The sequence below is a fragment of the Carettochelys insculpta genome, chromosome 14 (assembly GCF_033958435.1).
Source record: "Carettochelys insculpta isolate YL-2023 chromosome 14, ASM3395843v1, whole genome shotgun sequence".
Classification (NCBI taxonomy): Eukaryota; Metazoa; Chordata; order Testudines; family Carettochelyidae; genus Carettochelys; species Carettochelys insculpta.
Window position 1 is genome coordinate 39,265,324 of NC_134150.1, and position 20,388 is coordinate 39,285,711.

General features: G+C 48.8%; 2 protein-coding genes across 6 annotated transcripts in view; both read right to left on the reverse strand.

Annotated features, from left to right (window-relative positions):
• LOC142020857 (dual specificity protein phosphatase 22-A-like) overlaps positions 1 to 10,947 on the reverse strand; it is a 55,837-nt gene extending 44,890 nt beyond the window's left edge. Inside the window, exons 1-2 of one of the 3 annotated variants that reach the window (XM_075009097.1) lie at positions 10,563 to 10,947; positions 10,340 to 10,420 (exon numbers count right to left, since the gene is read on the reverse strand). In XM_075009097.1, coding sequence (XP_074865198.1) covers positions 10,340 to 10,360 — 21 coding nt within the window. In that variant the 5' untranslated portion in view covers positions 10,361 to 10,420; positions 10,563 to 10,947. Of the gene's footprint in view, positions 1 to 10,339; positions 10,421 to 10,544 lie in introns of all 3 variants that reach the window. The other 2 variants (XM_075009098.1, XM_075009099.1) reach the window with 2 other exon arrangements.
• A 2,793-nt stretch (positions 10,948 to 13,740) lies between these two features.
• Positions 13,741 to 20,342, reverse strand: COX4I1 (cytochrome c oxidase subunit 4I1). 3 transcript variants are annotated; one of them, XM_075009095.1, is made up of 5 exons: positions 20,255 to 20,342; positions 18,395 to 18,471; positions 16,953 to 17,117; positions 14,754 to 14,885; positions 13,741 to 14,022 (listed from the first exon to the last, which is right to left on the reverse strand). In XM_075009095.1, the coding sequence occupies exons 2-5, from the start codon at positions 18,468 to 18,470 to the stop codon at positions 13,886 to 13,888; spliced, it is 510 nt and encodes a 169-aa protein (XP_074865196.1). In that variant the 5' UTR covers position 18,471; positions 20,255 to 20,342; the 3' UTR covers positions 13,741 to 13,885. The 3 variants fall into 3 exon arrangements, with proteins under 3 accessions (XP_074865196.1, XP_074865197.1, XP_074865195.1); XM_075009096.1 differs by lacking the exon at positions 20,255 to 20,342 and adding an exon at positions 19,857 to 19,929; XM_075009094.1 differs by lacking the exon at positions 20,255 to 20,342 and adding an exon at positions 19,863 to 19,885.
• Between the last annotated feature and the right edge of the window lie 46 nt (positions 20,343 to 20,388).

Consider the following 20,388-nt stretch of genomic DNA (forward strand, 5'->3'; position numbering starts at 1 on the left):
GTCAAGGGGAGCTAACTGCTTGGCGGAACACCAGGCTGTGAATCAAGTCCATTTCTGCTTGTAAGTCTTCCTGGTGGAGGTCCTTCGGCTACTTTCCAGGACTTGTTGTACTCCCTCCGTACATGTGCTTTCTAAGGAGCTGAGCCATGGATTAGCCATGCTTGTAGGCGCAGACCCTGAGGGTTCGGGTGCACTATGGACCCCTGAGCCTGTGTGAGTAGGTCCGGCGCCACCGGTAGAGGGAGCGGTGGGCGGTCCGACATGCGAAGAAGCAAGGGAAACCATTGCTGCCGATCCCACGTTGGGACTACTACTATCATGCGAGCTCTCTCCCTTATGGCTTTCTGCAAGACCTTGTGGATAAGCGCTGTGGGGGGAACGCATAAAGTAGGGGGCCCTTCCATGGAATCATGAATGCATCCCCCAGGGACCCCCGCCCCACTCCTGCCCTGGAGCAGTACTGGGGACACTTCTTGTTGTGCTGGGTGGCAAACAGATCGATCTGGGGAAACCCCCATGTATGAAAGATCGGTCATAGCAGATCAGAGCGGATCTGCCATTCGTGCGTGAGTGCGAAGCGCCTGCTCAGCTGATCTGCTTTCACGTTGTGAGCGCCCAGCAAGTACGAGGCTTTCAACGTTATGTTGTTGGCGATGCACCAGTTCCACAGTCGGACTGCTTCCGCACATAGGGCATGGGATCAGGCTCCTCCTTGTCGATTTATGTAAAACATAGTGGAGGTATTGTCTGTATTGATCCCGACTACTTTGCCATATATGTGGTCTCGAAAACGTTTGCAGGCATTGAACACTGCTCTGAGCTCCAGTATGTTTATGTGCAGCGTCTGTTCCGCAGGGGACCATAGCCCTTGCGTCACCTTGTCACCGATGTGTGCTCCCCATCCTATGTGGGAGGCGTCGGTAGTAAGAAAAATAGAAATTTGTGGCTGGTGAAAAGGCACCCCTGCTAGCAGGTTCTTGGGGTTTACCCACCACGCCAGGGATCTGCACACCTCTGTCGTGGGCGACACCACCCTGTGGACAGTATGGGATGCCGGTTTGTAGACGCTCGCCAGCCAATGCTGCAGCTTCGCATGTGCAATCTGGCATTCTGTACCACAAACGTCGCTGCCGCCATGTGGCCCAGCAGCTGTAAGCACGTTAGGACCGGCACCGTGGGGCTGTATGTGATGACTTGCACCAGCGAACTGATGGCGCAGAAGCGGGCGTCAGGTAGGTACACCCTTGCTGTGATAGAGTTTATGCGCGCCCCTATGAACTCTATGTCTTGTGTGGGGTTGGTCTTTGACTTCGCGAAGTTGATGACTAGGCCCAGTGAAGAAAACGTGTCCGCCGTGATGCGTATCATGCATAGGACCTCTGCCTTCGAGGCCCCTTTCAGTAGGCAGTCGTCCAGGTATGGGAATATAAACACCCCCTGTCTGCGCAGGTAGGCTGACACCACTGCCAGGGTTTTGGTAAAGACTCTGGGGGCCGAGGATAGGCCGAACGTAAGAACCCTGTACTGGAAGTGTTCCTTGCCGACCATGAAGCGGAGGAAGCGCCTGTGTGCCGGGTGGATCGTTATATGAAAGTAAGCATCTTGTAAGTCGAGGGCTGCAAACCAATCTCCATCATCCAGTGCAGTGTATGGAGGCGACTGTAATCATCTGAAAACGTTGCTTGCGTAAGTAGCGGTTGAGGCCCCAAAGATCTAAGATGGGCCTCCAGCTTCCTGTTTTCTTCTCTGTAAGGAAGTAGCGTGAATAAAAACATTTCCCCTGGAATTGTTCTGGCACTCTTTCCACCGACCCTATGAACATAAGGTGGTCCACCTCCTGCTTGAGCCTCGCCTCGTGGGTAGCGTCCCGGAGGTGAGGCCTGGAAGGAGGCTTCATCGGTGGGAGTGACTGGAAGGGGATCACGTAACCCGTGGCTATGATCTCCAGCACCCATTTGTCTGCGGTGATCTTTTGCCATTGGGAGTGAAACAGTCTGAGGCGATGATGGAACATGAGATGAGAGTGGCATTGCGCGATGGTAGTGATAATGCAGCCCTCAACATGCCCGTCAAACTTGTTGCTTTTGGGCCTGTCCCGAAGGTGTACGGCTTTGTTGAGAACGTTGTCTGGGAGTTCTGTACTGTTGCTGTTGTTGATGTCGCCCTTGGTTGTAGCCCTGTTGATACTGCTCACGCTGTGGTTGGTACGGGTAGCGTCTTTGCTGAGGGTATTATTTTTTCTTCCTATATGGAGGAGTATAAATACCCAGGGTTCTAAGTGTAGCTCTCGAGTCCTTACTGGAGTGGAGGACCGAGTCGGTTGAGTCTGCAAACAACTTTTGCGTGTCAAAGGGAAGATCCACGATCTTCGCCTGTAGGTCCCTCAGGATACCTGATGTCTGGAGCCAAGATTCTCTACACATGACCACTGCTGTAGCCGTTGAGCGTGCCGCCGTATCTGCCATATCCAGGGCGATCTGGACTCCCATCCTCGAAGCTGCGTAGCCCTCTTGCACAATTGCCTTTAACACCGGCTTCTTATCTTCCGGAAGTGAATCCATGAGAGAAGTAAGCCTGGAGTAATTATCAAAATTATGGTTCGCTAGGTGTGCCGCATAATTTGCCATTCTCAGTAGCAGGGTGGAAAAGGAATATACCTTCCTGCCAAACAGCTCTAGCTTCTTGGCATCTTTGTCTGATCCCCCTGATTTGTACTGAGAAGTCTTTGACCTCTGCTGGGACGACTCGACCACCAAAGAATTTGGTTGTGGGTGACTGAAGAGGAACTCCATGCCCTTTGCCGGGACGAAGTATTTCTTATCCGCTCTCTTGTTCATAGGCGGAGCGGAGGCCGGAGTCTGACATATGGTAGTGGCTGACTCCATAATGGCTTCGTCCAGCGGGATAGCGATTTTGGATGAAGCCGGGGGTCTCAAATTTTTCAGGAGTTTGTGATGTTTCTCCTGCACTTCAGCCGTTTGAATGCCTTGCGTGAAAGCCACCCTTTTAAACAGCTCCTGAAACTCTTTGAGGTCATCCGGGGGCCTTCCTCTTGTGGAACCCAGAGGGCCCTTCTGGTTGAGGCCTCTCCGGCAAGTCCAGCTGGAGGGCCTTGTCAAACAAGAGCATTTTAAGACGCATTTCTCTGTCTTTCCGGGCCCTGGCTGTGAGCTTAGCACAGTGGGAACACTTCTGGGTAACGTGTGATTCCCCCAGGCATTGGATACATTCACTATGCCCATCGGAGGCCGGCATAGCTTCACGGCAGGACTCACACGTTTTAAAGCCTGAAGAGGCCAACGTGGTGAGTCTTTTACTGTTAATAGGGTACTTAGCACTTAATCCATGCCTGTTTACCCAAATCGCGGACACCGGCCTGCAGGGCAGCGGGCGGCCTACTGGCCTTCACGTCCACTCTTCTTCTCCGTTCCTCTCTCTCTTCTTCTTATATATATATATATATTTTTTTTTTATATTCTCTTTGTCCTCTTTTTTTTTTTTTTTAACTGGAAAAAAAACAACATTTTACACGTAGAAACACTATCTAATCTGACTCTGGCCGTAGCCTGAGCAGATTCCGTCTGCAGCCGATGGCGGTTGAGAAGGAACTGGCGGGGACCGGATCGCGCACATGGCCGGGGGCGCGCAGGGGAGCGGCGCGCACCGGCGCATGCGCGATCCAGGAGAAACTGCTGGAAGATTTCCGATCTGCGGCGCCGGGTGAGCCCGACACCTATTGTGGAGCACCCACGGGGACACTCGATGAAGAACAAAATTTATTCTGCCTGTGGATGGAAAAAATTAGAGGGACCGCTGGTGACAGGACTCATTTACTGCCTGTCCAGGAAATAAGCCCCCCCTCCCCCCAACAGAGGGGGCAAATGACCCCAGGCTCCTTTAAATGCCATGTCATGCTTGCCAGTGTGCCGCTGCTCTGTACGCAATGAGGGCACAGGGCTCACTGCCTTAAGCCCCGCCCCTTCCAGGTGAGGAGCCAGGCCCAACCGCTTCCCACCTTGTCCCCACGTCTGCAGTGGCTGATGCTGGGGATGCTCAGGGCTATGCAATGGCTGTAGCACTCCTGAAGCGGCACCATTGAGAATCTCAGCTTCCTCCCCCAGGAGCTCCCCTGTCATGCACAACCCCAGGAGCTGCAGCAGAAGGAGGGGGTTCCCAGATCCTGTTTCCAACATCCCAGGCTGTCCACTCCCCTAACATCCAGTGCGTGAACCACCCCATGCCAAGGCTGCCAGAAGAGGCGCCAAAGCGATCCGCCCTGCCAGTGGCACCGATGGGGAACGTGGCCCTACTGCCAAACCAGATCACCTGTCCTGCTGCCGAGCGCCAAGCTCACACCCGTTGCCTGGCGACCAAAACACGAGTAGCACTCGTCGCGGCCTTTCAAGAGCTGTGCCTTGACTTTGACCGATGAGGAGCCAGGGCTCTGCCAAGAGCTGCTGGGCCTTTGTTTTGTGTTTCTATAGTGACAACCTCTTGCAAACAGGCTTACGTGCCAGTTCTGGGGCCGCAGCCAGGGCTGGGAAGAGAGGGAAAGGCCAGGGCTAATTTTAATACTTTCCAATGGGGATAACTCAGCAGGTGCCCCAGAGCAAACAGGGTCTGTCCGCGATGCTCTGCTGGGGGCTCCAAAGAGGAGAGATCGCCATGACGATTGACATGGTCTCATAACCTTCCATGATAATTTACCCACAGCCAATCGGGTCCCCAGGAAACCTGCTCTGCACCAGTCCAGCATCAGGAAACGCCTTCAAGCTGGGCCAAGAGGTGCCAAGTGGCTTCTCCAGGCACAGAGGCATCCTGCCGCGAGCAAGACTACCCAGCCTCCCTCCCCAGTGTGGGTGGGCACCTCCCGGGCTTGGCCAGAGAGCTGCTGCCCTCCAGAATGGCCCACTGGGGACCTCTGCAGCTAGGTAGGCATTTAGAGCCACCCTGTCACTATCAGTCTAGGGATGAGGAGGATACAAAGCCACTCTCACTCCTGCCTGGTTTTGCCTGTGCTGTGCCGCCACGAGCACTCAGATTCCCCTCCTCCCAGCCCCAGAGGCAGATGGATGGCAGCCAGCACACAGCCCCCTGCCCCAAGCAGCATGCAGTCTGAGTGCGACTGAGACGGATGGAGAGAGCTATGGGCGCTCTGGAGTCTGCAGTCAGAGGCTGAGGCCGGGCAGGGGTGGAAGAGCAGAGAGCCCACGAGCAGGAGTCCGGGGAGGAAAGGGAGGTAAATGGAGCAGGTTGGGGGGGAGGCACTAAAGTGGGGAGCGTGGCTGCATGGGGCACAGGACAAGGGAGACTCCTCCAGGTCTGGGGAGCAGCGTGAAACCTCCCAAGGTGGGAGGGGCATGAGGAGAGCGTACGGTGCTCAGGGCAGGAGACGGGCTGTGAAGGGACAGAGGCGGCTCAGCTACTGAATTGGGCCCTGCTCCTGTAGGCTATCACCAGAGGCAAATGGGGAGAGAAGCAGCAGTACCAAGGGTCAGGTGGCACAGAGAGAGGGCAGAACTACAGGCTGATGGCTGTGATCAGTGACTGGCCACATCTAGAGTCTATCTAACACAGCTCCAGGCTACGCAGGGGCTGTAACTTTCATGATAGCGGAGGACTAAGGAGTTAAAAGAGAGGAGGGAGGAAAAGAAACCAGGCACTTAGTCTTCAAGCACTGCATTATGCCAGGTAGAAGACACTGCGGCAGCCTCATCACAGAGGATCTCTCCACGCAGCCCAATGGGGGAGCTTGGGAGGCCATTGGTACAGCCCAGAACGCATCTCTGCCTCCAGGTCACGCTCAGCAAAGAGGCATCTTGAGAAAGTCTCACTTGGCCGAGATCTGACCGAGCACCCCGAGAGATGAGGGAACTAAGAGGGATTCCAGCCCAGCCCTGGAGCCCCTAACTACAGGCAGCTCAAGACAAAGTAAACCTGCAGCGGGTGTGAGCCCCCACCCAGCACGAACACTCCAAGTGCTGGAAGACGGGTGTCCAGAATTCACAGCACAGCTGTATTTCTCCTGGAAATACACCACGGTGCATCTCCCCGGCTTCACTGACAAAACGCCAGGCCTGCTATCTAGCTTGGGCTCCCTTTGATGGTGTGCAGCCCTACCTCACCTGGGATGTAGGGCACTCTACCGTCTGCCCAGATATGCATCCCTTTCTTTGCACAGTCCTTATCACCCTCCACTAGAGATGATCTCCATCTACTGCCTGACTGACTCTTCTGGGGCCCTGGCTAGAACCCTGGCTTCTGAGTCTAACGCCTGATAAAGCTCACAGCTGGGTAGCAAGACATATTGCCAATCAGAGCGGATAATGCCTCTGTGTTCCAGCTGCTCCTTTACTGGGGAAGCTCCTTGCTTCTCAGCCTTCTGCTTGTCAGGCGCTGAGCAGGCCTGAATGCAGCCATCCACCAACAGGGCAGAAAAGTGGCTGACAAAGAAAATTTTAGTCTTCGGGGGAGCTGTGAAATCCTCTCCCCTCCCTCTTAATTTTCCTAGGCAGTCTGTGTGTTTGAAATTCTGATTCCAGGAAGCAAATGATATGTGCTCCCAGGGCTGACCTAGACCTAGGACCCCTGTCTGGGTGCAGCAGGGCTTACAGCAGGGGGTAGTTTTCACTCTCTGAGGGAAGGTGGGAGGCTCTGAGTCAGTGGGGACAGGCTCCTTTTGACCTAGGACTAGGCCAGGGTCCTGCCGCATGAGTCAGAACACTGCAGTGAGTCTAAGAGGACAGAGCTAGTTACCAAGCTGTTATTGTGTTCCCAAGACAGCACTGGAAAAGGCCCTGGTTGTGCTAAGGCTGGGAACAGACCCCACAGGTAGAGAACTCCTCCTGATTGGGCTCAGGATGCTTCTTTTTAAACTGAAATGATAATATACTTTGCTGGGTCTCTGAGCTCCCCTAGACCAGGAAGCTCACTCCTTATGTATGGTACAGGGTCCTGCCTTTGTGGGTAAACGTTTCCCGAGTTCCTTGTGAAAGGCTGCTTTGAAGCCCAGCACTACCGAGGTGCACAACCCTCAAAGGAAAGAGAAGTCTCAGAGGTAGGGCTCATGGGTTCCCAACTCTCAGGATTTTCCTGTGTGCCTGGTGAGAGTTCATAACGCCCCACCTGCTGCACTCCTGCCATTGCAAAGAATCTCAGCTGTCACTTTAAAGAACAAACCCTAAACTGTGCTAGGCCTCCCATGCCCCAGGGAGCCAGCAAACCTTACAGGCTCGAAAGTCTGAAGGTGAAAAAATTTTTCCACCCCCATTAATTTTTTTAAAAATCAATCTCATGTTTTAAGCCAATTATGATGGGAGAAGGGGAAAGCTGGAGACATGAATTTGGGCCTCCTCTTCAGACATCCAGCATGCCCTGGGCAGCTGCTGCTTTGATTTCTGTCCCTCCTCCAGAGCTCTTTGGGTTTCACACTTGATGTACACTGAGAGCAGGGGGCAAAGAATCAGGAGGAAGAGGGGCTGGCCACAGGGTTGTAGTGTGGAGAGGAGTTAGAGTTTGCACAGTCCTTGAAGATATGTACTATGAAGAGCTCGCTGAAAATTTAGTGTGAAGTAGTGTGCTGAACCACCTAGCCTGTGGGTGTGCCACTGCCCTCTACTGAATGGAATCAGAACAGTGCAACTGTGTGTCCTAAGCCCTCTACTGCCAATAACTAAGAGATTCTCCTTTAAGGTGGCAGGAGCTGGCTACTCCTGCTTTTGGAGCAGGAGAATCTGAGTTGTAGTGAAGTCCAAAGTGGTCAGGGCAGGAAACAGTTCTGGTCATCACCTTCCTTAGTGGGGACAGATTCATAACAATTTTAGTGCAGTTGGACTGAATTAGAAAAGGCCATTCAATGCCTAGAAACGTCATATCAGCTCATTTAACGGAAACGGCCTCTACCTACGTCCAAGCAGGCTCTGTCATTCAGTCTCTTTTCTGCTCAATCAGAAATTTGAGTGATGCAAATAACTTACCAGGAAGGTGTACAGCCCAACCGTCTAAACTGTCTGCCTGGCCTATAAATATTTAAATGCCATAGAACTGTTTAAATGAATTAAATCTTCTCTCTGTGCCACTACAAATCACTACTAAAAACTCCTGATCTCTGATGCAGAAACTCGGATGCTCAAAGGAAAGCCTGAATAATCATTCCGCTGGCGACTCAGCGTACTTGTTTTCTGTCCTGCAGAGAGGCGGAGATCTCTCCCTCAGGCTGTCGCAGCAACATGAGTCACCTCACTTGGTCAGCTGCTCTCTCCTGGGGCTATGAGCACAAAGTGAGAAGCCATGCTCTATACTTCTCATTTTCTGGTTTCATCCCTGCTGTGATCCAATACCTGCGCTTGGAGATACATCCATTCTCCAGTGATTCACATGTTGCCAACACTTCAGTCCCCTGAGTGTCTCCTACTGGCTGAGGCAGAACAGTTCAGATGTATTTTTACTTAGAACTTCTGAAGTTGTTGTAACAATAGCAACATCCTAGACAAAGTACAACTCTATTATTCCAATAAAAGTGCAGTCATTGTGTATGAGAAAGCCAGTCAGCAGTAAGATGGACCGCTACCCATTTTAAGGTAGGAAAAAAACACGTACAAAAGAGCGGAAAAAAAATCCTAATAATTAATCCCACTTTGAACCTAAAGGTTCTAACGACACAAGATTTAACAGTGAATTACAGCCCTAAAATGCATAAACATTTGCGTGATTTGATACTGACAACTGTGTGGAGTTACTGAGCTCTCAAAAGAATAGTAAAGGGCTGGAAAAGGGCTTTGCGTTAGAAATCTGAGATCTGTATTGTTACTGCCCAAACTAGGATGACACATTCCTATTCTCCTCTCTGGGGCTATGAGTACGTTACAGCGATCCATCAACTGAGGTTACTGTCAGAAAATATCTTCCAACAAAACTTCTGTCAACAGCTTCCAACCACACGCAATCCACTTTGTCGACAGAGTGGCTGGAGTGCCCGGCTGCTCTCGACAGAACAGCCAACCAGAAGCACAGCAGACAGGGCTGGCCAGTGACCTGGAAGCCCTGTCTGTGGACAGAGGGATTCCCTGGAGTGTCCGTTAGGCTTTCGTGTTGACAAATTCTGTCGAGAAGGGCATTCTGCCTCATGGGGGACAGGCAGAAGGCTGCCAGCAAAACTGCCAAGTTCCGTTGACAGTATGTCGACAGAATGCATTTTTAGCATGGACACTCCAAGAGTGTAGATGTAGCTTGGGAAATAAGTGCTATTAGCCAGGGACCGGATCTGCCATGGTAGCAAGACGCCAGATAATAAGCTTCAAACTTCCCCAAAGCCTGGGAGTTTTTAGTTCTGTTTGGATTGAGCCATAGGACACAGGTCCCACTTCTGAAAGGGTTATTGCAAGACCAGGGCCCTGGTGTGTCACGTGGGTGACAATTTTGAGATCCAGGCTGTCTTTTGAGGAGTTCTCCTAAAGCGTCCTTGTCTATCTGCAGGGAAACCAGCCATGCTGTTTGCTGTCTCACACCAGGATGCAGCAGCATGAGGACTGTGTGGCAAGAGTCTGATGTCTCCATTTTAGTTCCAGGATCTAATTTTAAATGAGGTGAGTCATGCCTCTCCCAGTTATTTAGGGATATGAACAGTAACTGATCCTTCCACCGCCTGCCCTAGAGTGACAGCTGAGGAACAAACACCCTATCGAAAAATCTCCTCTCTCCCCCAATGAATCATATCCAGGTGACAGCAACACAACCAAACATACATATATAACTGGTGAAAAGTGGAAATACAACCTCCCTTTCTCCCATACATGCACTGTAGTGGATACGGATTTAATAAGCTGACTGGCTGGGTGAGTGCTGGCATAGAGAGGCCAATGGTGCGATGTCCTTGTTACCTTAGGGACAAGGAATGAGCACCCAGACCCAGTCTGACTTTAGCACTCGTTCCTAACAGTTTTATCGTTCCCTTCCAGGAAATTATTTATTTGAATTGTGGGGATACCTGGGAACTCCAGAAATGGATCAACACTCAATTCTCCAAGGTGCCATACAAATAGAGAGCAACTGGACCGTCCCCACCGCTAGGGGATTACTGCCTAGGTCTAAGCAAGCCATGGCTCACAGCTTGTTTTAAACATGATAGTCTTTGAAATCTCTGTCCTTTTCCCGTGGAAAACTACAGCAAGCCTCTAAGCTGTAAGAATCACATAGGGCATAAAGGATGCATTAGATCACATCTAAGGCATCCCCACTTTCCTACTGGCCAGGGCAGGATTCCTGGCTGGATAGGAGTAAAAGGTTCTCTGTTAGCATCGGGGCTATTGCCTCAAATGTACTAGTTGCAGCGTTGAGGTACCTTGCTCATTCCAGTCCCCATGATAGTTCTTTTTCAAGGCAAATGGTGCAGGCTCCCTCCAAGTAACAAGGACTCAGCTCTCTGCAAACAAACAAACCAGGACAGTGAGACCTGCTTCCTCCTAAAGAACAAATCAAAGCTGCATGCAGCTGCCAAGGGGAGAGCGCAGGAAGCATGCACTAGGCAGGAATTTGCAGAGCCCTACCAAATTCAGCTCACCTACCAGCAGCAGCTCTGCCTAGGTCTCAGCTTCTCCGGGGAAGGAGGGAGCACTGAGCGCTACAGCCAGTGCAGGGCAGAGCTGGATGAAGGAAGGTTCCCAGGATGTGTGGCTCAGGTTTCTCTTCCGGATTCCCTGGCCCTCTGGGGACTGTGCACACACACCACCCCTAGGGAAGCTTTTGGACTTTGTCATTAACTCATTTCTGCGCAACTCCCGCTGTGCCCTCTCTCTGTCCTTTGCCAGTTGAGTCCTGAATCTCTCAGCTGCGGCTGCTGCAAAGGCAGGTGCCCAAAAGCTCTGTGGTGGTGCAGAAATGTAGCACAGGAAGAAGATTTAAATATTTTAGTGAGACTGTGCTAGCACAGGGCAATGCAGCAGTAAGCAGCTATTATGTTCATGCAATTTTCCAGTGCGCTGAGCAGGATGCTTACCCGCATGCAGTTGGCTACTGTCCCCACAGCTGCTGCATTCTGTCCCTTTCACTGGACAGTTTAGTCTTTCCCTTCCCCCACTAGTTTCCCTTCACCATCTGCTCTGGGCATCTGTTCTCTGCTCTCCCAGATGTTTCATGGCACAGCTGAACTCACCTAGGCTGTGTCTACCCGACAGCCTAACCTTGAAATAAGTTATGCAGTTGGCGTAGTGCAAACTGCATAGCTTATAACAGGTAGATTTCAAAATAGACTCTCTGCTGTCTAAACAGAACCACTTGCCAAAATAAAGTGCTATTTCGAGGCATCCTAGTACTCCTCCTGTGACGAGGTGCACAGGGATGCCTCAATAGCGTGCCCGTCATCTCCAACTGGCTTGAGACAGCCATTACATTTCCAAGATGCAGGCAGCTATTTTGGGATGCTAACCTATCCCAAAATAGCAGCTGCTATGTAGACATTGCCCTAGAGCGCCATCTGGGCTATCAACCCCACAAAATCAATTCGTTTCCCCATCATCTGATGGCTGGCTCCTGTCCCCTCTTCTGCTAATATCATCATTGCTACAGCAATCAATACAACCGTACATTATAGCTCTGAACTTGTGCCTGTCGCAATACGGGGCATGTGCTCCCCAGCATGCTCCCACAGGCAAGTGGTAAAAGACAAAACCCCCACCTCACCTGTGGGTGAGGCCATGTCACAAAGCTATCACTGCGTCTAGCCTATCAGTCCTCAGCCCTAAAGGAAAACTCACATCTTCTACAGATGAGCCTGTGAGCTTAACTGGCAACTCTGCTAGCTTGGTCAGGGAGGGGTGATGCGGGGCACGTGTGCCTCCCCAACGCCAGCAGGGACAGAGCCTCTGAGCAGCCCAGGAGCTAGCAGATGGACCTGGCACCTACAGCAAGGTGTCTACACTAGCCTCAGCACACACCACTCATCAGCAGCAAGTGGGTAAGCGGGACAAGGTAGTCCCAGCTCACTCTGCTCCTCCACTTAGGGGAGGAGTGGGTCCACCCCACAAACCATGGGAAGTGGAGAGACAGACAGACAGACAGAGAGCAGCACAAACCAGAGCTGTGCTGCTTTACTTCCCCTGCCACTGCCAGTAAGTTGGGGGGGGGGGGCGGGGGCCGAACAGATCTCCTCCCCACTAGCAACACCAGCCCCCCAGCCCAGCTAGTCCCCTGGGCCACACTGTTTGTGGAAGATGATTGGAGGAAGCAGCGAGGCAGAGCAAGGTCAGGGAAGGGCAAAGAAGAGGCTGGAAAAGGCAGGGCCTGGGGGGGCAGAGGGTAGTGTTCCCTACAAGTTAGGCACTTGGTGACCATTTAGGAGAGTCAAGTGCCCACAGTGTATGTTGCTACCGGTGGTACAAAACTCTGTGCATATAAAATTTATTCTGCACACAGAGGGCAAAAATTAGAGGGAACTTTGGAGAAGAGAGTTGTCCTACCCCTTCCACAGGCTGGGAGCAGGGCATCACATGGCCCAGGGACTCCTTTGTCACCCCTCAGCAGTCATCCATTTGCTAGACACTAAAACCCTGAACTAAAGACACACTGGATTTATGGCTTGTTACAATACTTGGTGTTATAACTAGAGAAATATAGGTTATTCTAACTAATAGCCCTACTTTCTTTCCTATGGGGAGGAGGCCATTAGTGGCCCACTTCACTTTGAAGGGTCCCTTGAAATATGCATTATCTGTCCCACCTTGTATTTACCAGCCCTGACAAGCTGCGTATAAGCTCCAAAGCATCTCGCTTCATCAGCTGCATCTGACAAAGTGGGTCTCCACCACAAAAGCTTATGCTCCAAAATGTCTGTTAGTCTACGAGGTGCCACAGGACGTCTTGTTGTTCTCGAGGATACAGACTAACGTGGCCACCTCTCCAACACTGTTCCGATATAGAGATATACAGTCGGAATCCAGCCAGTGGTGCGTGTGTGAGAGTGAGAGAGAGAGAGAAAGTGTGTGTCAGAGACAGGAGGCATTAGACCAAATGCTCCAAGGAGGCTAAAGCAACTCTGAGAAGGAACGAGGTTACTTTCACTTTAAATAAGTTAACTTAAAAAGGGGGCACTTACCACAGCCCCAAAAGATTAGCATCAGTAGCATGTCAAGTCCTTAGCACAGGGGTAAGAAACCCATGACCTGTGGCTCAGCACCCCACTCCAGCAAGGAACCCATGCAGGCACTCCAGTCCCATGGTCCCTGCCATCCCCTGTGGCGGAAGTACCAGTTCCCCACTGCATAGGAAGTGGGAGAAGCCCCAAGCCCTGCAACCTGGATCAAGGCCAGCCGGGGCTGGCTCTGGCTCCTGGACTCTGCCTGGCTGGGATCAGGAAGAAACAGCTCTGTGCACTGCTGCTCTCCCTCCTGCTAACTTAATACGCTCGTTTGGGTGTTATTCTCCGATAAAATAAGTGAAAACATCATTACGTTCCTTTTAACTAAACACCTAATGCTGCACTAGGAACCCACAAGACAGCCCCAGCAGCCAGGAGCAGGGGCTAGCTGGGAGCGTACAGCTAGGAACCCAGCAGCAGCCAGAGTGATGGGTCAGCAGAAGGGAAGCATTGATATCTGCTGATCTAGCCAAGTTCCTGGTTTGAGACCACTCAGGTCCTGAGGGTGATGGACCAGGCAGAGCCAATGTGCAGTACTTAATCCTTTGCCCTTTAGCCAACTGCTCTAATTATAGGTTCCACAACTGAAAACGCTTAAGATACGTACAAGAGACTTTCAAGTAAACCAGACATTTATTAGCATTTATATTTAAATGGAGAGAGTTTCTTCCAGTACACAAGCAGTGAGGTCACATGTAGGTAATGGAATCATTTAACATTCAAGCAAGTAGTGGTCCAGTGATCCCAGGAGTGATTTTACTTCTTCCATTCGTTCTTGTCGTAGTCCCACTTGGCAGAGAAGCCCTGGACTGGGTTAACTCTCATGTCCAGCATTCTCTTGGTCTGCATAGCCACCCATTCCTCAGAGAGGGTGTGAGGAACAGGACCAAAAACTGCAAATCAAAGTTTAGTTGGGATAAAAGGAAGTTTAACAACATTTATTTGTTCTCACAAAAATGCATTTTATCAAGTAAAATATCTACCCAAAGATCAAGTCCCATCAAGTCTATTTCATTTGCTGCATGAATTCTAAGTGGCCTGTTATTGGCTGGCAAGGATTGGGCAGCCTTTTCCTGTAACTTGTTAGCAGGTCAGTCCAGCAGGGAAATGCTAGAGGAGTCCTGCCAGCTCTCTGCTGCAGGTGGCTCATTTAAACTGCACCCTGTGATAGAGGTCAGAGTGACTATCTTTGAAAGCAAGGGCCTGGCTGGATAGTTCTGACGGGTAGAGGAACCCTAAAGCAGCCAAATGAGAAGGCTTGGGCTGAAGTTTATTATATGGCTCTTGTAAATAAAGCCAGATTCTCAGAAATTGAGGGAGGTTGATTCTATAGTTAGGACTATGTTTTGGAGAAGTAAGGGAAAGTTATGTGATCACTAGTATAAGAACAATTTCCCCCAGCACATCTAATTAAGATTCCCAGATAGTTAGGAAAGAAACTTGCAGAAACTGGGATGACTTAAATTTCAGCATTTCCTCAATCTTCACAGAGTGACAGGGTACTTATCAGTATCATGCAAGATTTGGCGTTCTAAGCAAAGTCCATGGTATGAAATTTTTTAAAACTGAAAGTAGATAGCCAGTGTGTAAGTATTAAGGTCACTCTTACATGTTATTTACTTACCATAAAGCCTCTGCCAAATGACAATGAGGCCAGCCAAACCAAAGACGACGAGCATACCACCAACCACAGTCTTCCACTCATGTGATGCCCGATTCATTTCGGCAAAGGTCTCATTGAATTTGATATGATACACTGAAAAGGAGAAAGTATTGATCTTTAATCCTGCACTATCCATGACCGCCATAAAAGACTGCTCCTCTGAGTTTTAAACAACCAGACCACAGCTCCTGAGAACGGACACACATCTTACAGAAGCTACAGGGGTTTTGACTCTATTAAGTGTCTGGAATTTTATAATTACTTATTTTCTCCACACATTTATAGATTGTAGAATTCAACTGTGCCAGATCTGTTTTAATCCCTCTTTTCAAACAGTTTACAGCACTGTATGAATCATTCAGTTTGGCACATCAGTGGCTCAAGATCCTTGTGTGTGCGCTGTCAGTAGGAAATACAAAGAGATTACATTAATTCATAGAGACACTTCTAAAATACAGACATAACAGCTTTTAAGTTCTCCATCATCTTCCACACACAAAGCCCTCAAGGCACTCTGTAAACATTACGCTTCATCACACCTCTGGGTTAGGACACTATTTTTATCCTCACTGTGTAGGTGGGAAAACCAAGGCACTAGTATGATTAAGACCTTGACCAAGGAGACACAGTGACTGACAGAAGCAGGAATAAAACCCAAATCCAACACCCACATGATTCTCTTGTTTTGCTACCAATGGTCTTGTAGCTAATTTGGGTACTGAACCATGTCTACATTTAAAAGGCTATTTCTATTCTGCTAAAGACTCTTAGCTTCATTCAGTGTTTAAGGTATCTTGAAAAATAGAATGTGAATGCTTGCTGCAGAAAGACAAATACACTACCTTGTAATGTTGAAGTGACATAAGATTCATGACATCAGCAAAGAGACATGACAGTACATATTGTACATAGATCCCCAAATGTTTGGAGTCCTTGTTAGATGCATCAACACAGTGGATTGGTTATAAAGATGCAGTTTCACCTGCAACTCTAGATGCCTGTGTGCTTAACTCTGTGCTTTAGCTAATCACACTGAGGTTCATTTACTATTTTATTAAATCACCAGCTAAAAGTATGCAAATATTTCACTTCTGTGCAGTACTCTTGCAATTAGTATCACCTGCTGCTACCAACAATTCACTCATTTCCAGCAGTTTCCCCATCACAAAATAAAGAATCATATAATCTAACTCAGCTTTTCTTATTACATAAGCACAGGAGGGGTTAATGTTCTCTATGATCCCATGCAAAACCCAGCTCTCATCAGCTTCTGTCTGCTTCAGCCAGCAACGTAAGTCTGCAGGAGTTAAAGGATGCCATTGACTGCTCAGTAGTACCTCTGCCATCGAAAGGCCTTATACACATATGGCTGCTACAAAATGGGTCAAGGTAGAAAGGGAAGCAGGAGCTTCTCAAGCTCTAAGAGGAGGACAAGGACTCTCAAAGCAGGCCATCGTGCACAGCTTGATGCCCTTGAGCATACGATAGCCTAACCTCATTACGAGGTCATTTGGCAATTACAAGTGAGCAATATTTTGGAGGCCTTAGGAAGCCTGGTTGAAGCAGCTGGGACACCCAGAAGTAAGGGAGAGAATTAGCAGTATAATTTGGAAGTACGCAAGCCACTGTATCTACACCACTGTTGGCCAACAGTTACCTTTACATAAATGCTACCACAGAGCCTTTATCTAAGATATTATGTATTAATGTATACCACAGGGGGTTAAAAAAGGAAAGCTGCTGAGACAGCCAGGACTCCAAGCACTCAAGTTGATGACTGATACTGCAATCAGATACACACAGGGGGCTTTTGCACACAGAGTTCTAATGACTTGGGAGCTCCAAACTGAACAAAGTCTCCACCCTATCAGATCCATTTGCACACTCAGCTATTAACACTAGGCAGAGTTGTATATTTCCTTCTCTGGTCATCTGTTTCTTGCAAGACATCAATCAATACTGCATACACAACAGACCAGATTACATCATCCTCATCAGCAGAACTGTATTTTATTTTTCAATGCCCTAAATAGGCAACTGGTGCCTATTGGGGGTGGAAAGGAAGGGCCACCTGGAGGGGACACCCCATTTATCAATTAAAATTCCTGCAGGGGTACTGGGCGCTACCACAAGTCACCTATGATGGTCCTGAATACCTACATCCAACCTTCTCATCAATGGAGAGGGCACTCCACGATGCTTTTTCCTTTTCTTTCAAGGATTTCTGCTCAGCAGAGAGATCTCTTACATATTCCACTTCAGGCAGAGGAACATTACGACAATCAACGTAACTTGGAAGACTGAAGTCTTCCACTTTTACAACACCTGTTTGAGATAAAACAGAGTCAAACATTCATACATGAAAAAGCCAAAAAATACCAGGAGAGTGTACTTCGACTTAAGGTTAAAAAATTATTCCAAGTTTTAAGCTGGAGCTGATTTTTTTTAAACTACTGTAACAAGTAGCACCTAAGATTACTATAACAAAGATTTTAAAGGTTCTCTTTACCCAATCTGTGTACTTTTTGTGGGTATCACAGCATCAGAAGAGAGAGTCTTGTTAATACCACATTTTCAGACTACAAAAATTAATAGGTCTCAAAGAAACATGTAATACTTGAAATTTAAATTTTTCCTTCCTAAACTTTACTCTAATTGAAAGCATTCCTTTAAATGTTTCGAAAGCCCTCAAAATATGTTTTCCTACACAATTTCATCCGATTACCTTGTCTAGAGTCTTAACTCAATATCCCTAGGACTCAGTTCTGTGATGCCATCTACTGGTGATGGCTCAGATTATCATTTATGCTTTCTTGCTACTGGACTAAGTAAAGCCTGATATAAAGTGATCTAATTTACTACTGTACATCAGTCAGGTGTGTGAAAAATCCACATCCCTGGGTGGTTTCATTAATCTTACTAGACAGTGCTAGGTTGACAGAAGAATTCTGGTGCCACTAGGTTGCTGTAGTCTTTTAAATGGATATAATCCCTAAACCCGTGTGTGCCACCATCTCGATTTGTCTTTTGCTGCCTTGTTTTCACAGTTACAGATTGATATTTGCAACATATCCCATCCTTTCCGACCACTTCAGGTGGGGAAAAGCGCAATCTGTGGTGGGTTATAACCTCATAGTACCAAATTTCCAAAACCAAAATGACTGCTGAATAAAAGCAATGCAACCAGCAACCACATTTGGCTCTCATAGAAACTGCTGTTGCAGCAGAGACACATCTCAGTCTGTTAGAGAAATTTTATATTGCTCACCTCAAACACACCGATAGAGGTTGAACTGCATTTTTAACAGCCACTGTTCCAAAAATTCTTTACATGTAATTGTCATCCTCAGAAGTATTTTCAAACAAACAAACACTTTAAATAAAAAGTGCTCCCCCAACTTTAAAAAAAAAAAAAAAACCCACAGCCTCTTCTATGAAGAAGTCTACCCAAACTTTGCTATTTGTACCAGAGATTAAATTGGATTTTATAAAAGCTTGTTTTAACAAAATTTAAAGCTGCTCATATGGGGCAATTTAAGAAGAGGCATATAAAATGTTAAATTATCTCTGCTGCTATAACCCAAATTAAAAAAGCCACCTACCATGTCCTCCTCTCAAGCAGATGGAAGTGGAAATGGCACGCCTGCCAATTAAGCTAAATGCCCTGGAAGCCAACATTCTAGGAGTGGGGGGGAAAAAAAACAGGATAGAAAGTTACCAGCTGAAAAGTGTCAAATTCACAGATACAGCAGGAAGAGCATTCTCACTAGCCTCCATCTACTAGAATTTAACAAGTCACTTGAAGACCAATTTGTTTTTCACCTGAGGCTTTTTCTGCTAAGAAATCACATCATTGCCAAATCCCCCTCAACCCTCTATACCCTTTTAACAAACCCAGGCACATAAGCAGAACAAGTGACCATAAGAAAAGTGATGGCAGAGCCGCCCATGGAAAGAGATAATACAGATAATTAAGAATATTATTTCAGTAATTGTGAAGTATACGTTAGCCCTTTGTGCAGGGAGTCATTACAAGCAACATAAAAACTATGTTTTGATTGATAAGGGAACAGGCACAAAAAGGGCACAATATAATGGTCACTATGAAGAGGAGTATTTAATATATTTTGCCTCATACTGCTAAAACCACTTTAAATTACTAAAGCAATTTTTAAAGAGTTTTTTTTCCCCCTCTACTTTTCATTCCTCCTCAAAATTTACATAACTAATGGTTTCAGCCTCCTTTACAGAGGTTTCTCACTGCACTACCAAGATACTGATGTTTGGGAAGTTTCAATTCTGTAGGCAAATGTATGTTTTAACATTTTGTGGAGACTACCACAAAGACACTGACAAATTAACAAAGCAATATATTTAGAAAAATTCTAACACCTTACTGACTGCTACTCAGTAAATCCCACATATCACATAGTTAAAAGTATTGGTTCAGGATAGATTTCTCAACCTCTCGGGGGGGTCAGCTCTTATTAAAAGTTAAAAGCTGCAAAAAAAAACAAACACTTATACACAGTATCGTTTATGCCTACATAATTTCTCTGTGTTACAGAAGATGACAGAAAACTTGACCTTGAAAGGTAAGGATATCTGGGAAGTGCAAGAGCTAGACTGTTATAAGACTGTTCCGATGCCTTCCAACATGACTCCACCCACACCTTTTGCCTTTTGTGACTTCTATGGTGGTAGTGCTCCAAAAATCAATTGGCTGAGAAACAACAGATCTCGGACTAAAGGGATAACGGATTTTAAGTTTGACCATAAATCAGACTGCAACTTTAGGAAGTTACACTCACTCCGCGTGTTTGCTCCTTAACAGAGCATCCTCACAAACACACACACAAACACACACACACACACACATTCATGCTTCCAAAATGCTGCTGCTGCTGCAGCGATAGGAACCCCGCGGGGGGAAGCGATATATTGGCATTAGCGCGCCTGTCTATCGCAAAGCTGCTGCAGCCGGGACTGCCTGTATTGTGTGTGCCCGACAGCCCCGCTCAGTATTCAGTCATTAAATCAACCCCCTCCGAACAAGGGCCTCACCCCTACTTGATCAGGGCCGAGCGCCCAGCTCGTTCTCCCGGCTCGCCTCCAGCCCACAGGCCTGGCCCTCCAGCGCCGCTCCGCCTTTGCCCGGCGGCCCGACTCTCACCCACCCGCAACAGAGGGCGGGGCGGGGGAAGCAGGAAGCGGAGGCCGCAGGGGCCCGACAAGCGACACGCGGCCTGGGCGGCGCAGCCACGGAAACAAACACTGGGGGAGGGGAACCACGGGGCACCCGGGGTGCGAACGGGCCCCCACCCCATCCATAGGCCGGTAAAAACCCCAGGCCCCGCGCGCCCCCTCGGCCAGCCGGGCAGGTACCCCCCGCCCCCCCGGGAGCTCCTACCCATCCCCCGCCTGCAGGGAGAGCAGCGGGAGAACTCCCAGGCCTCGCTCACCCGCCGCGGCCCGCGACCTAGTGACCGTCCTCTGCGCTGCGGCCGTGCCGAGGACCAGCGAGACGAGGCGGAAGCGCTAGCGGCGCACAGCCCGCTGGGACAGACTCGGAGCGGGCTGCGGTTGGAAGGAAATA

Excerpts from the sequence above, each read along its gene's own strand:
- COX4I1 (XM_075009095.1), bottom strand. The coding sequence starts at position 18,470 with ATGTTGGCTTCCAGGGCATTTAGCTTAATTGGCAGGCGTGCCATTTCC. Across the intron at positions 17,118-18,394 it reads CTGCTTGAGAGGAGGACATG|GTGTTGTAAAAGTGGAAGAC; the intron begins GTAGGTGGCTTT and ends TATCTCAAACAG. Across the intron at positions 14,886-16,952 it reads CATTGATGAGAAGGTTGGAT|TGTATCATATCAAATTCAAT; the intron begins GTAGGTATTCAG and ends TCTCCTTTTCAG.